Raw genomic sequence first — 13,094 nt, 5'->3', positions numbered from 1 at the left:
TGCCTTCGTGTTTCCAAAATGTCAAGTGTTCAGGAATTTTAATAAATCTGCCCGCTTTTTCCTGTGACGCTTTTGGCAGTTCTGTGCAGGTGCCGCAGTGCCAGGAAATACTTTCTACACATGGAAGACAATATCAGCTGTCAGGCAGAGCTGAGAGGAAAAACACAAATCAAGACACCAGAGATGTTGTATTTGGGATTTTATTTTTTATTTTCCTGGGACTTTTGACACATCATACTTTGTGGCTTAATGCGTTTGTCACTTTAGAAGATACATACTGCATATTGCAGCAATGTCGTAATGTCTTTCAAACAGTCAGTAAGTCAGCTGAAGACATTCACATTCACATCATTGTCACCTAAACCTTTAAACTGCCACACAAATGACAGATAGACAGAGCAATGAAATGCATTTTCGCTTTGTAGCCGAGCCATTTGCAAGGCTTAAGCTGCTAAAGCTGTGTGATTTCACTTCTGAGGCTCTAATGTATGACTATTATTAACCTCTCCACTTATGAGTGAGTGAGTCACCCTGTCCAGTGACAGAGCTGCCACAAGTCCTCACTCAGCTGTCTGACTTATGAAGGAGAGATCCAAGCCAGTGACGCCAATCCTGTCTCCCCCTCGAGCCAAGATCCTTCTTCCCAGAGTAGAGGAGGTCTTGTCGGCGTGACCTACCACTCACAGTGGCTCACACTTCCTGTTGCCTTGGAGAGGAGAGCGGAAAAATGTCTCACCAATGAAAAACACTTCAGGCACTACATCCTACATTCACCAGCACAGGACATTTTGATTTTGATTTTGTCTAATGTAGCGACCCATGAACCGTTGGTCCGAAGCCAGGAGGTTGGTTTAAGGTCAACGGAAGTGCCAGTGTTTATTTGATCTGCTGAATTGTCCCCTTGGGTTTACCCCTGATGCTGACTGGACAACTTTTCAAGCAATGTGTTCATTAATTTGCACTCACGCATTTCCTGTACTGGCTTAAGTAGACAAAATGCGTATGACGGTTAAGTTATTAAGTACTGTAAAGGGGTCAAAGCCAAATTGTACAGCATGGAACACTTTTAGTCTTTGCCTGTGTGTGCACTTCTGTGTTTAAATATTATATTGGCTTCCCTTGACATTCAGCTTTCTTTGAGGATACATATTTGACATTTTCTCAGTTGGACAGATCCTCTATGTGCCATGTAGTGCACCACAGAGTTTTAGGTGCTCTCATTGTCTCGTGAAGAGATGAGGACACTCCAATGGTGAATGCATCCATCATAATGTAAATGAGCACTTTTGAACCTCTTGGGATATAGAAAATAACACTATGCAATTTCACAATCACCAATGAGAGCCTTATTTTTGTGTAAGATGTAATTTTAATGAGTTGATCTGATTACAATTTGATATTAAAAACGGTAATTGCGCTACTTTTTATGATTGCAATTGTTGTGTGACGAGCTGCTGTACCACGGCAAGAATGGGAAGAAATGTGAGCATTGTCATAGCATCAGTGAAACGTTATCCACCCCGCTCCCTCCTCTTCTTCCACTATTCCCTCGCTTCCTCTCTGTCCTCGAATCCGCAGCTCTATCATTCACACACTCTTGGTTAAAAACAGGCCTTAGGTCCCAAAGCGCCATGGAGGGCAGAATGTGGCACATCCCCAAAATAACTTGTTTTTTTACTCACTTGAAATTAAGGGGTATCGCAGCTGTTGCCCTGTACCAACACGCTCACTATGGGTCACAACAAGAATGAGTTTCATGGGAATTTGTATAATTCTCAACAGTAAATATAAAAATAAACCTAAAGAATCCATGGGAGCAGGCTGTGCAGTCAAAACAAAACTCAGAATACCTCTGATATTAACTTGATGTCAGCGCTTTCATTATGACTGTTATGTTTGTCTTGTGATGCATCTTTGCCTTACTTGGTTTGACTTGGTTCCCTTTACTCCCACACGTTTCTGTACAATTAAACATGTTGCTCCTCTGCTCAGCTCTCCAGATGCCATTCACCGGCTGACGCAAAGTATTTCCCCTGTTTTCTAAAGACGACGTTGTGGAGGAACCGCACTTCCTCTCACTTGCACCCCTCTTTCCTCCTTCTTCTTTCACTCTCACCACTCGTCACGTTCTTCTGCTGCATGCTTTTCCATCCTCCGTCCTCCTGTCTAGCTCTCCCTCACATCATCTCCTCTCACTCTCGCTGAATGATCTCATCCCTCCTATGCCTCTGCATCTATCTTCCCGCGTATGATCGAATTTCTCACTGGTGTCAACATGAGCTGGCTAGCTGCGTTGCTAAGTGACAGTGTGAAATTGGCTATTTTCTGAATGTACAATGCAAGGAAAATAGCTCTCATTTGAGTGGGTTTCGTAATGCATTCTAAGAAATTTTCTTTTGATTGCAACCACTGTGGGAAACACATTCCTCTGGTGGATTTAAAACCGTAGGCCTTCCTGTAACTGCAACATTACAGCGGACACTGACCTTAGATCGTTTTCTACAGGGCAACACAGCCTGTTAGGAAGTTGGTGAGTAACACAGCTCCGGGGATTCAGAGATGCTCAACCGTCCTTATTGACCTCGGTGGTCTTCCAGGACACATCTTGCTTCAGTGGTATACATACACACACACACACACACACACACACACACACACACACACACACACGCACAGTCAGAAGCTATCGCTGGAAGGCAGTGTTGGGGCAGCCTGCCGTTACTCCTCGGTATGTAGGCGTGTCTGGAGAGCTGATGAGCCTCAATGGATTTTCTCGAGTGCAGCTCTCCACTGCCAATGAGTCACATAGTGTATCAGGGAATGGGGACAAAATGAATCTTTGGGGATTATTATTCTGATTCATGTACAGCTTTGGTTTAGGCTTAACAGAATCCCTCTTTGGGGTTAGAGTGATGGGCAAATGCAGAGCTGTAGTGTAAAGCAGAAATGTACCATGGTAACATTTATCACTGTACAGTATGTTGATATGGTTCACAACTGAATGGGGGAGACAAAAGCAAAGCTGTTGCATGGTGAAGAAGGACCCAGTGTTTAACAAAGAATAAAGTGGGTGGCTCACAGAGATTATATCACAGAAACATACATACACATAAGCTTGAGGAATGGAATATAAAAGCTTGTGGGTGCAATTACATTCGTAAATTGTGAACCGCCGTTTCTGAGATGAGAGGCCACTGTGTGAAAAATGTATTTCCATGATGCGGGGGTTTATTCAGGCAGGCAGCGAGAAACACAAATTTAGAATAGTGCATGTTTCTGTTTGCATACGTGTGTGCAATGCTACTGCCTGCAAGCAGGGAAATAAAGGTTAAATCGAACACTTCTGTCAGTGTTTTACGTCCAGCTGCAAGCATTCCTTTCACCGCCCCGGATTCCCATGTGGAATTGCACAATTCTGCTGTCACACCCCCTGGTAATCTAGGAAGAACAATGAATAATGAACCTCTTCCATCCTTTGCTTTGTAGTGTTTTACGGGGGCACAGTTCTGCAAGACAGGAATTTGTTTGTTACAAGAGGCGTCTCAAAAGCACACAGTCCTGTGCCAGCTTTTAATAAAATCTGTGGTCAAAGTCCATTTTTTTCCATACTTAGCAAAAATCTGGAATACAATCCCATAACCTTGCAAAGCTAATAGGCCTATACATTGCTTTTACATTTCAAACAAGCACATAAGCTTTTTTTTTTCTCAAGGACAAAGATTAGTGATGATTACTGTCATCACACTCTTAGACCCTTTTTTCTTTCTGTCATCATGTGTTTCATGCTCCTACAATATGTGGCATTTTGCATTTTTAATTAATGAATTGTATCCTATCATAAAGCATGTCTTTTGTTGTTGTTTTTGTTGTCCTTACATACTCTGGCAGATGAGGACACTTGCAGTGCAACAGTTGATATGAGTCACATCAGTAGCACGTGATTTACTGCTTTTTCATTGTTTAAATAAATAAAGTCTGCCATTTAGATGACACCATAACGTTGTGAATCCAAATGTATATCAGTACTGAGAAACTGCTGGATGGTGTATATCTGTGTGCTATTGTGAGAGAGGGATCCCCCCCAACTTGCTTTCCCTTGAATGACATTTCAGGAGGAAACACATTTGTAACACAGCACGTACAGTAGCTATACTCTCACTGCCGCCCTCCACCCTCCACCCCTCCCCATCCAATTTACCAGCGTGCGATGCATTTAGATTGCCGGGGGTGTAGCCACACTACATGGTTCTCACATGACTGCAATACATATTATAACTCAGAGTGGAAGCCAATGGGGTTCCGATGTGGGACTGACGTCAGGGGGGCGGGTCGGTATGCTTATGTATGTGTATGTGAGTGTGCGCGCGTGCATGCATGAGCAGAAGCCCCCCCTCTGTCAAGCAGGCTGCTCTCTCGCTCTGTACAGGCGCAGTGTGTGAAGTGTGTGCAGCGCGGCTGGCCTCCCTCCGCACTGAATGGACTAGATTCCCAGCCACGTAAGAAGCACAGCGGCACCACGGGAGAGAGGATGTCCTGCTGAATCAAGGGATAGGCCTGGGAAATTCGGCCGGCCGTCCCTTCCTTCCTTACAGCAGCTTACAGCAGCAGACATACAAAACAGACGACACTTTTCTTCCATTGGACTAGACCAAGAGAAAGAGAGAGGACGTCGACTCCCGCACACAAAGAGCTAACGTTACAGGAGTTTTTTTTTTCTTCTTCTTCTTCCGGATGGGGTTTTCTCCTTCTGTGGTACATGACAATCGCCGTGCATGGATATGATCCTGGGGAACAAGGCCGTGCACTGACCTGATACTCGTTAGCAAAGGAAGCTAACTAGTTAGCTCTGCACCTGCTAGCCATCATAATTTCGGCTATATTTAGCTTGCAGAACTTGCTTTATATATATTTTTTGCTTGTGCATTTTTTCTGTGCTTGCGGACTGTATTTAACAAATTGTTTCCGTTTTATGAAACGTGCCATACCGTTAACCGGCAAGATAAGCTAGCAAACAAGCTGCGGTTTAACTTCACGTTAGCACCGTTCATTCATTGTAAAAGCTGACTTTTGGTGGTCTTTGTTACAGTGTTGTCGTGCCTGCTCGCACTGCTAACGTTATTGAATTGCAGCAGGTCTGTGCAAAGGGTTTGTAGTCGGCTTGGGGCAGTAATTTAGTCATTTTCGCCTGTCCTTATCTTTTGAATAGAAAACAAAGGGAGCAAATGACCAGTTGAACTCTGCAAAAAAAAAAAACTGTTGATAGTCTGCCACATTCTGCAGCAGCAAGGTGCAGTTGAATCAATTCTTCTTTTTACATTTTTTAAGTATCGGACGATTTGTGATATTGCACTGAGTTTACAACAAAGTGGTGCCTAATCGAGGACGAGAAGAACGAGGAGGAAGGCCCCCGATTTTGTGGAGTTATCACACTTCTTCCTCATGAACATACAGAGGTCAAATCCAATTAACATTTCACGTTATGGGAGATCGCGGCACAAATCGCACGATTTCGAAGAATTATCTTGTTTAAGGACTACAGAGTCGCACCAGAGTTTCAGTCCCAACCTCGGGTCCCCCAGCCCGCCGGAGACCCCGGACTCCTCGCACTGTATCTCCCGCATCGGGGACTACCTTTTGTTGGAGCCACTGGAGGGAGACCACGTTTTCAGAGCCGCCCACCTGCACAGCGGGGAAGAGCTCGTATGTAAGGTTAGTAGGCAATATGGTAGACGTATCCTACCTTTATGCTCCCAGAATAGTTTCTCTACCGTTTTTTTTTTTTTTCTTTACTTCAACCAGGGGTTAGCAATGTAAAAATAACATTTGCAGGACAGAATAAAGTGTTCTCACCGGTTTCTCACCTTTTGCATTCGTTACCATATGAATAATTATGGCTTTAGATTTACAAATTGTCCCAAATGTAATGAACGTACTATACCAAGCAATATTTAATTGTTTATTAGCTATGACTTGGCTACTGCAGCAAGTCCACACCCCTCAACTGTTCAATAATTGCTTGAATTGTAAATAGAGAGCTGGCAGAGCAGCCCAATGGAAAAAGTGAATGGGGCGAGCTGCGTGGTTAGGATTGGATGATGTAACGTTGACAAAGGAGTGAGTAACCACGCACACACTCCTCTCTGAGCTAGTCTCGCTTACCCCTGGCTTCCTTCTTCCATAATGCAATGTTGTAATCATACCATTGTTTTATATTCTGTGCATAAGCATAGCCGTACTGCACACACATTGGTGGGATTGTAATCTTTTGAGGACAGCTGTGCTGAGAGAAAAGCACACAGGGCTAGGGAACTTTACAAGTTCAGCCAGCTGCTGTGACATTGGCTCCAGCATTCACCCCTCCAACCATAAGATCCACCATTATTCCCTTTAAGGTGGAGGACAACCTCATGGCCTTGCCTCACCACATTTAGCACATCCAGAATTATTTATTTATTTATTTGTCTGTTATTTGTGTATTGTGTTCGACTGCTGTATGGTTGGTGGCAAACCTGTTTCCCTATCGGGATTAATAAAGTTTTTTCAATTCAATTATAGCCCATATTGACGTTGGTATATTACTGATTATAAAGGACAGTGGGGTTGTCCCTGAGGTACATTCCACCTTAAGCATGCTTAAGTGGCTTTATAAATTGAGACGATAGTTACATGCACCGTTGGACTCATAAGGCAAGACATATCCAATAACCCGTACCTTTTGACTCGAGATAATGTTTCGTCACGGAAATAACAAATGAATGGCGTTTGGCACAGCGTGTGAGCGAACTGCCTTTTGACCTTATCTGCTTTGTGCCGGTTTCAATCCAGCACCAAATCAATCCCCACTTCCAGGAGTGATCATTCCTTCCCAGCTGGAAGCCTAGGTCACAACTTAAGATCTTGAGAGCTGTGGGGTGTATTTGTAAGCAGAGGAGCCCTCTCAGCTGAACTGGTTGTGCTGAAAGTACATGGGGGGGTTACTATGGAAACAAAAGAGACACTGCAACCCCTGGCTGCAGTACAATACTATTCACTAACATGATGCTTTCACTTTGCCTCTGAGCAACCTTAATCCGTCTGCCAAAAGAGTAAACCCAAGTTTTGTGTCACAAGAATGTGGTAAATTGCTCATATTTTTCTGAATTAAAGGACAATTTGAAGCTCTTTGAGTTGGATTTAACGGTTTGTCTCCAAAGTGGGAAAGGGGAAAACTTAACACAAAAACAACCACCCAATGAGAAAATTGTCAACCTAGATTAAAAAAAATTTACTTTGTTAAAAGGTAGAGACTAAATATACATGTTTTCCTGATCTATGATTGCAGGTTTTTGACATTGGCCGATACCAGGAGTCACTGGCGGCCTACTTTGCCCTGGGCCAGCACCAGCATATTAACCAAATCCTGGAGATCTTGCTCGGGGAGACTCGAGCCTATGTGTTCTTTGAGAGAAGCTATGGCGACATGCACTCTTTCGTCCGCACCTGCAAGAAGTTGCGGGAGGACGAAGCTGCCAGACTCTTCCATCAGATAGCCTCGGCTGTGGCACATTGCCACGACAACGGACTGGTCCTCCGTGATCTCAAACTGAGGAAGTTTGTCTTCAAGAATGAGGACCGGTGAGTTCTGCAGAACCCCCCATTTGTGCATCGACTATCTCTGCATTTTCATCTCTGTTTCGTCTTAACGTGTTCTATGTGATGTGTCTGTATAATGTAACCGTGTCAGTATTGTCTGTGTTATGTCTCAGCTTACACAGTGGAGAGTGTCAACTGAGACGATACAAGACTGGCATGCCTCTCCCAGTTGTTATTCAGAGTACAGGAAACTTAAGCCCTTTGTGTTTCTCCTAGCTATTTTTGTAGGTTTAGTAGTGGATATGATGCCTGTATACATTATATATGGCATATGAAATCACATTTTGGAAGGGGCAGTGCAGTTATTCCAACAGGGACGGAAAAGTTACCAGGATTAGCTTTTGCATGACAGATGATCAATGAAGGCAAACTTTTGCCACTGCTGCACTTCAGTAGTGATCAGCAGGAGAAATCTGTAGAATCACACTGACACCTGGTGGCAGCATCTGAAAAATCCAGGCATCTGTTGCCACAGCAACCTGAGAGTAACTTTAAAGAAAAAAAAAATCCTTATTAATGAGGATATTTTAGTGGGTGTTGATTCAGACTCCAAACATTTTGTCACCCTTTTTAGGGAAACCTCTTTACAGCCCGTTCTGATTTCTGCACCACGGTGCCCTCTCTCTGATAGTGTGACATCATTCTTTGGCAGGAACTGTGGAAAAGGGAAGTTGAGCTGTCTCACGTATTCAGGACGGGTCCAATGACCTTGAATGTCACACCAGACTGCTCATGAGCTGGGACCCCCACCCCCATTAAATGAGTGATGTCAGGTGAATTTTTAGAGTGATTGTGCAGGGCATAATTAGGTCAGATTTACTATATGGCCTGTCAAGAATCCTCTTACATCTTTTCAGTCTTCTGGCTCAGTGTACAGACCCAAGAAAACAAAGCTGTTTTAGAGACAGAGACACAGTCGATCCCAAGTGTGTGACAAAAGGCCATATTGAATGTTTATAAAATGGGGGGAAAAAAACAAGATCAGATATAAAATGATATCCAAGCAGGATCCTCAGATTGTGCTAGCTCCCATTTAGAGCATCGGACAAAGGTTGGCCTCCCAGGCAAATCACTATTGACAACGAACCAGTGAGTGTGCCAATTTAAAGGTCTATGCACGTGTCACAGATAGCAAAAAAAAAAAAAAAAAAAAGCCAGTGCTTCTCCTTTTTCCTAGTTGCTCCATCACACACCCTGTCTCTTTGTCTGGTGTATTAGCACAGCCCCACAAGTGTCTCGTAACATGCACATGGGAAATGTTCTTGCCTGAGCCTCTCAAGATTCTTCAGTGACAAAGGTCCATTATTATCAGCACTCAAGGGTTTCATAGCTGCTATTGCGGGGTTTGGAGAAGAGCGCAAATAGATGGTAACAAAAAAATCCACATTGTCCGGTCCTTGATTCTCTGAGAAACCATTCAATGCGTGCAACTTAAGAGGATCAGTCACCCGTAATTGTGTTTCTTTTGAATTGTGGAGGTCTTTTGGAAAGCCTATTTGTACGTCAGTGCATTTTGGCTGGGCTTTTATCTAAGTGAAAGGAAATGTCAAACTTAAGCCTTGAGCATTATGTGCTCTATTTCCTCTGATATCCAAAAGCGATGGATCTGAAACACTTAAGATGCCCATCAGAGCAAAATACCCCACTTGAGTGTCTTTTGTATTTAATTTTTTGATAGTTGGCGACCAAAGATCCTAACTGTGATAGCAATTATCACATAATAGCATTCCAATTAACAGATTATGGACTATTTGTCCATTGTTTTGTGAAGTGGCATCATCATGTTCAGTGTGCTTTTTGTTTCCCTTGTGTGTCTCCAGAAGCCTCGTGAAGCTGGAGAGCCTCGAGGACACTTATATCCTGGACGGTCATGATGACTCCCTGTCAGACAAACATGGCTGCCCAGCCTATGTCAGCCCCGAGATCCTCAATGCCAATGGCAGCTATTCGGGGAAGGCCGCCGATGTCTGGAGTCTGGGCGTCATGCTTTACACTATCCTCGTGGGGCGCTACCCTTTCCACGACGTTGAGCCCGGCTCTCTGTTCAGCAAAATCCGCAGGGGCCACTTCAACATCCCGGAGACGCTCACACCCAAGGCCAAGTGCCTGATCCGCTCCATCCTCCGCCGGGAACCCGCCGAGCGCCTCACCTCTCGGGAGATTCTGGAGCACCCCTGGTTTGCCTCCTCCGGAGCACTAGGGGGCCCCGCAGCACACGGCAGAGGAGAAAGAGAGCAGGAGCAGCTGGTGCCTGAGGTGAACATGGAAGAGGAGCTGGAGCAGTTCTTCCGCTGAGCAAACGCCAAGCACAAACGGACGACTCCACCGCGGTCGGCTCGCCACGCTCACAGCAGAGCCAAAAACAGTAGTTTAGAGATTAATAGGTGAACATTTGTCACTCATAATAAAGGTGTTTCCATTCTGTTTCCTTTTCCACCATTTCATGGAAAACCTTGAGCCTGGCATGACAAATGGCATCTATACAGTACGTCACCTGGCGATGTACCTCCCGCTCGGGGACATTGCCGCCAGACATGCAAGTTGCAAACAATGTAGCAAATGTTTCTTTAATTTTTTTTTTGGTATGGTTTAATGTGGCACTAATAAAAGTAGACACATTCACCATTTTTGACACTATGGAAAGCATGAAGGGACATAAGAACACAGGAAACCAAGGAGAACAATTCAAAATGAACTGACAAAAGTGCAACACCACACCTTTTTTTTTTTTTTTTTTTCTTACCAATTTTCTTATGATTTTTTTTTTTTTTGTCATAGCTTTAGGTGGTACCGATTTAAACCACAGACCCAGGGTCAGGAGTCACAACCCCAAGTTATATTGTTTAACATATACCAGGTGAATACCCCTGACCTGGGACCATTGGTTAATAAATGGAGCAGCTTAGGCTGTTTGTTATCACCATCATCATCAACATGGTCGACGTTGTCTTTGTTTAACTTTTGTTCTGTCTCTCGTATGTCTGTCTGACATTATTGATAATTGTGATGTAGTCGCTTAACTCCTTGACGGCCTTGTTTTCATTTGTATGTTTTTGCCACTTCGGTCTCCTTAAGCCTTTACCACACTCTCATTCACCACCACACTTTTATTTTTCAGTAACATTACTTTCAGTCCTTTATTTGTTTTTTTTAAGCTATTCCACTCTGTTACTGCTGCTTTTTATATCACTCCCTAAACCTCAATCTTAAAACAGCTTTGTCTCTGTAAGCCTCCAAACATGGCATCATGCACTTGATGTGTTGGGTGAACGATTCCACCTCTTTAAAATTAGCTTCCTCTTATTTAAATTCATTCTTCAGTTGTAGGATCGAGAACGTAACATTTATTTAAATTGTAACAGCTATATATATATATATATTATATATATAAATAAATATATATATTTAAAATTACATTGCAGGGTTTTTCTTTATTCAGAGATTCCTTTTTCATGTATGATGTAGGCAATATCTTGACACAGGACAGACACAAAGAGGAAAATATCTGTCTGAAGTTTTTGGAATACACAATATCTTCTGTGCCAGTATTCCGGTGCCCCGACGGCCCATGCCACCCGGTCTCCCTCATTTCTTTTTCAAAACTTGATACGAGATATTCAGTGATAGTATTGCTATGACATGTCCGCTCCAGGACCCCATGTTAGTTTTTCTACTGCCTGCGTAGGTTCTGTGAAACGGTCATGCTCGGAATGGGTACCAGTGGACATGTTTTGTCGTATCTCAATGTTACTTGAATTTGTGTTTTTATCTAGTCATTGGCATGTGCCCCATGAATGCTATAGCCTGCCTAGCAGGGGGGGGAGGGGGGGGGGAGGAGGGTGCTTGTTTTTTAAAAAAAGTTAAAAACATGAAAATTCTCAATTTGCTACTTTTCTGAGTTGCTTTTCAATAATAATAAAAAAAACCATTGCTTTTATTGTTTTTGTAGACTGAGCTACCTTTTTATTTAAGTTGGTGCTGATTTGGTGCTAATGTTTAGTCCTTTTTGTTTCACCGAGGGGGGTGGTGCATGGTGGGATATCTGCCTCAGATGTTCTGATTGTATCGTAACAGATTCTGGTGTTTTGTCCAAATTTATTCAGTAAATAAATTGTGAACTGCTATTTGACTTTGTTGTTCTTTTCCGTGATCAGCACGTAGAATTAAAGCTTGTAGACGACACAGCGTGCAGCATTACGCCTCGCCTTGCCCTAATAAAAGCTTCACATTTTTAATGACATTGTGCGTTAACAGTGGTCATGTGTTCCACATATTTATTGAATTATGAAATGCAAATCTAAGGTCAAACATGGTCTCTGACATCTCAATGGAATAATCCTTAAAATACATTCTGATAGATTTTTGTTTATTATTTTTATACCTGACTAGTAGATGAGAGACTGCTATTCATCCCCAAGCCACATTTAAGTGATTTCAGCTCTGGGATGTGGAGATTTTGCAGTCCATTTCATACATCCATATATTAAAAAGAAATATATATATATTTTTCACTTCCAGTACAGTCCCAGCCACCGGCAGAACTTGAATAGATTCCAAATAAACAAGGAGAAAAAAAGGCTTTTGCTACTTTGTCAGCTCCATTTCATCTAAGTGATTGCACGAGGCACTAGGAAAGGGCTCTTTAGACCAATCATTTTCCTGCTGGCACTCTCGTGAGAGACCATTAACTACTTTTATTTTTCTGTTCAGTATGACAGCATTGCAGTTCTGCATGGCTAACTGACATTCCCTGGCTCTGCTGACCACATCCTGTCCTTAAAGGAAGAAAATCACTTCAGATTCCATTTGTTCATACAGTGCTAGGTCACGTGTGTACTGTATGTGGACGAACATCTGTGCACATGTGTGGTTGTGTGTGTGCGCCCAGAGCTCTTCCACCTGTCATGTTGATGCAGAGTAATCCTGATTAAGGTTACATCTATCAGATAAGGCAGACAGCTGCTGCCATAGCCCAAATTGTCTATCTCCTAAGTTTGAGAAAAGGATAAATCAACATCCTTTGGCACACAATGACAATTTAAAGTCATGTGTCGCCGCTCAACAACACCTGCTGGCACGCTGTTTTGACAACCGATGTGTTTCTTGGTTTAGAGGACGAATACAGTCTCCTCTTCCAGCTGATTCCTCTGAGCTGACAAAAGATGAGATGCTATTGAAGCCTGAGAATGATTTCACAAGTGAGGTACTGTGACCATGTTTCATACAGCTACATCACAAAAGCCTACCAGTTTCTTTGTGATCAAATATGAAATAGATGGAGCACTGTGGCACAGTGTATTCTGAATTTTATAATCAGAGCACACCTGAAACTGAGCTATAGTGAATGCTAGCCTGACCTCTAGTGGCATGAGTGGTGGAAGTAACATGGGTATAGAGATACCTCTATAGAGATACCTCTATGTAAACATTTTTTTTTTTTAAATCAATCAAAGTGTATAGTT

General features: G+C 43.0%; 1 protein-coding gene across 1 annotated transcript; it reads left to right on the top strand.

Annotated features, from left to right (window-relative positions):
• Positions 1–4,389: 4,389 nt before the first annotated feature.
• trib2 (tribbles pseudokinase 2) lies at positions 4,390–11,443 on the top strand. Its single transcript, XM_028605803.1, has 3 exons — positions 4,390–5,709; positions 7,322–7,614; positions 9,453–11,443. Exons 1-3 carry the CDS (start codon positions 5,440–5,442, stop codon positions 9,925–9,927), a joined length of 1,038 nt encoding a protein of 345 aa, XP_028461604.1. The 5' UTR covers positions 4,390–5,439; the 3' UTR covers positions 9,928–11,443.
• Positions 11,444–13,094: the final 1,651 nt, after the last annotated feature.

This window comes from Perca flavescens, chromosome 18, assembly GCF_004354835.1.
Source record: "Perca flavescens isolate YP-PL-M2 chromosome 18, PFLA_1.0, whole genome shotgun sequence".
Lineage (NCBI taxonomy): Eukaryota > Metazoa > Chordata > Actinopteri > Perciformes > Percidae > Perca > Perca flavescens.
Note: the sequence above shows the minus strand (reverse complement) of the source record. Positions and strands in the feature narration are given on the sequence as shown.

Coding starts and splice junctions, on each gene's coding strand:
- trib2 (XM_028605803.1), top strand. CDS start 5,440: ATGAACATACAGAGGTCAAATCCAATTAACATTTCACGTTATGGGAGA. Junction 5,710..7,321: donor GGGAAGAGCTCGTATGTAAG/GTTAGTAGGCAA, acceptor CTATGATTGCAG/GTTTTTGACATTGGCCGATA. Junction 7,615..9,452: donor GTCTTCAAGAATGAGGACCG/GTGAGTTCTGCA, acceptor GTGTGTCTCCAG/AAGCCTCGTGAAGCTGGAGA.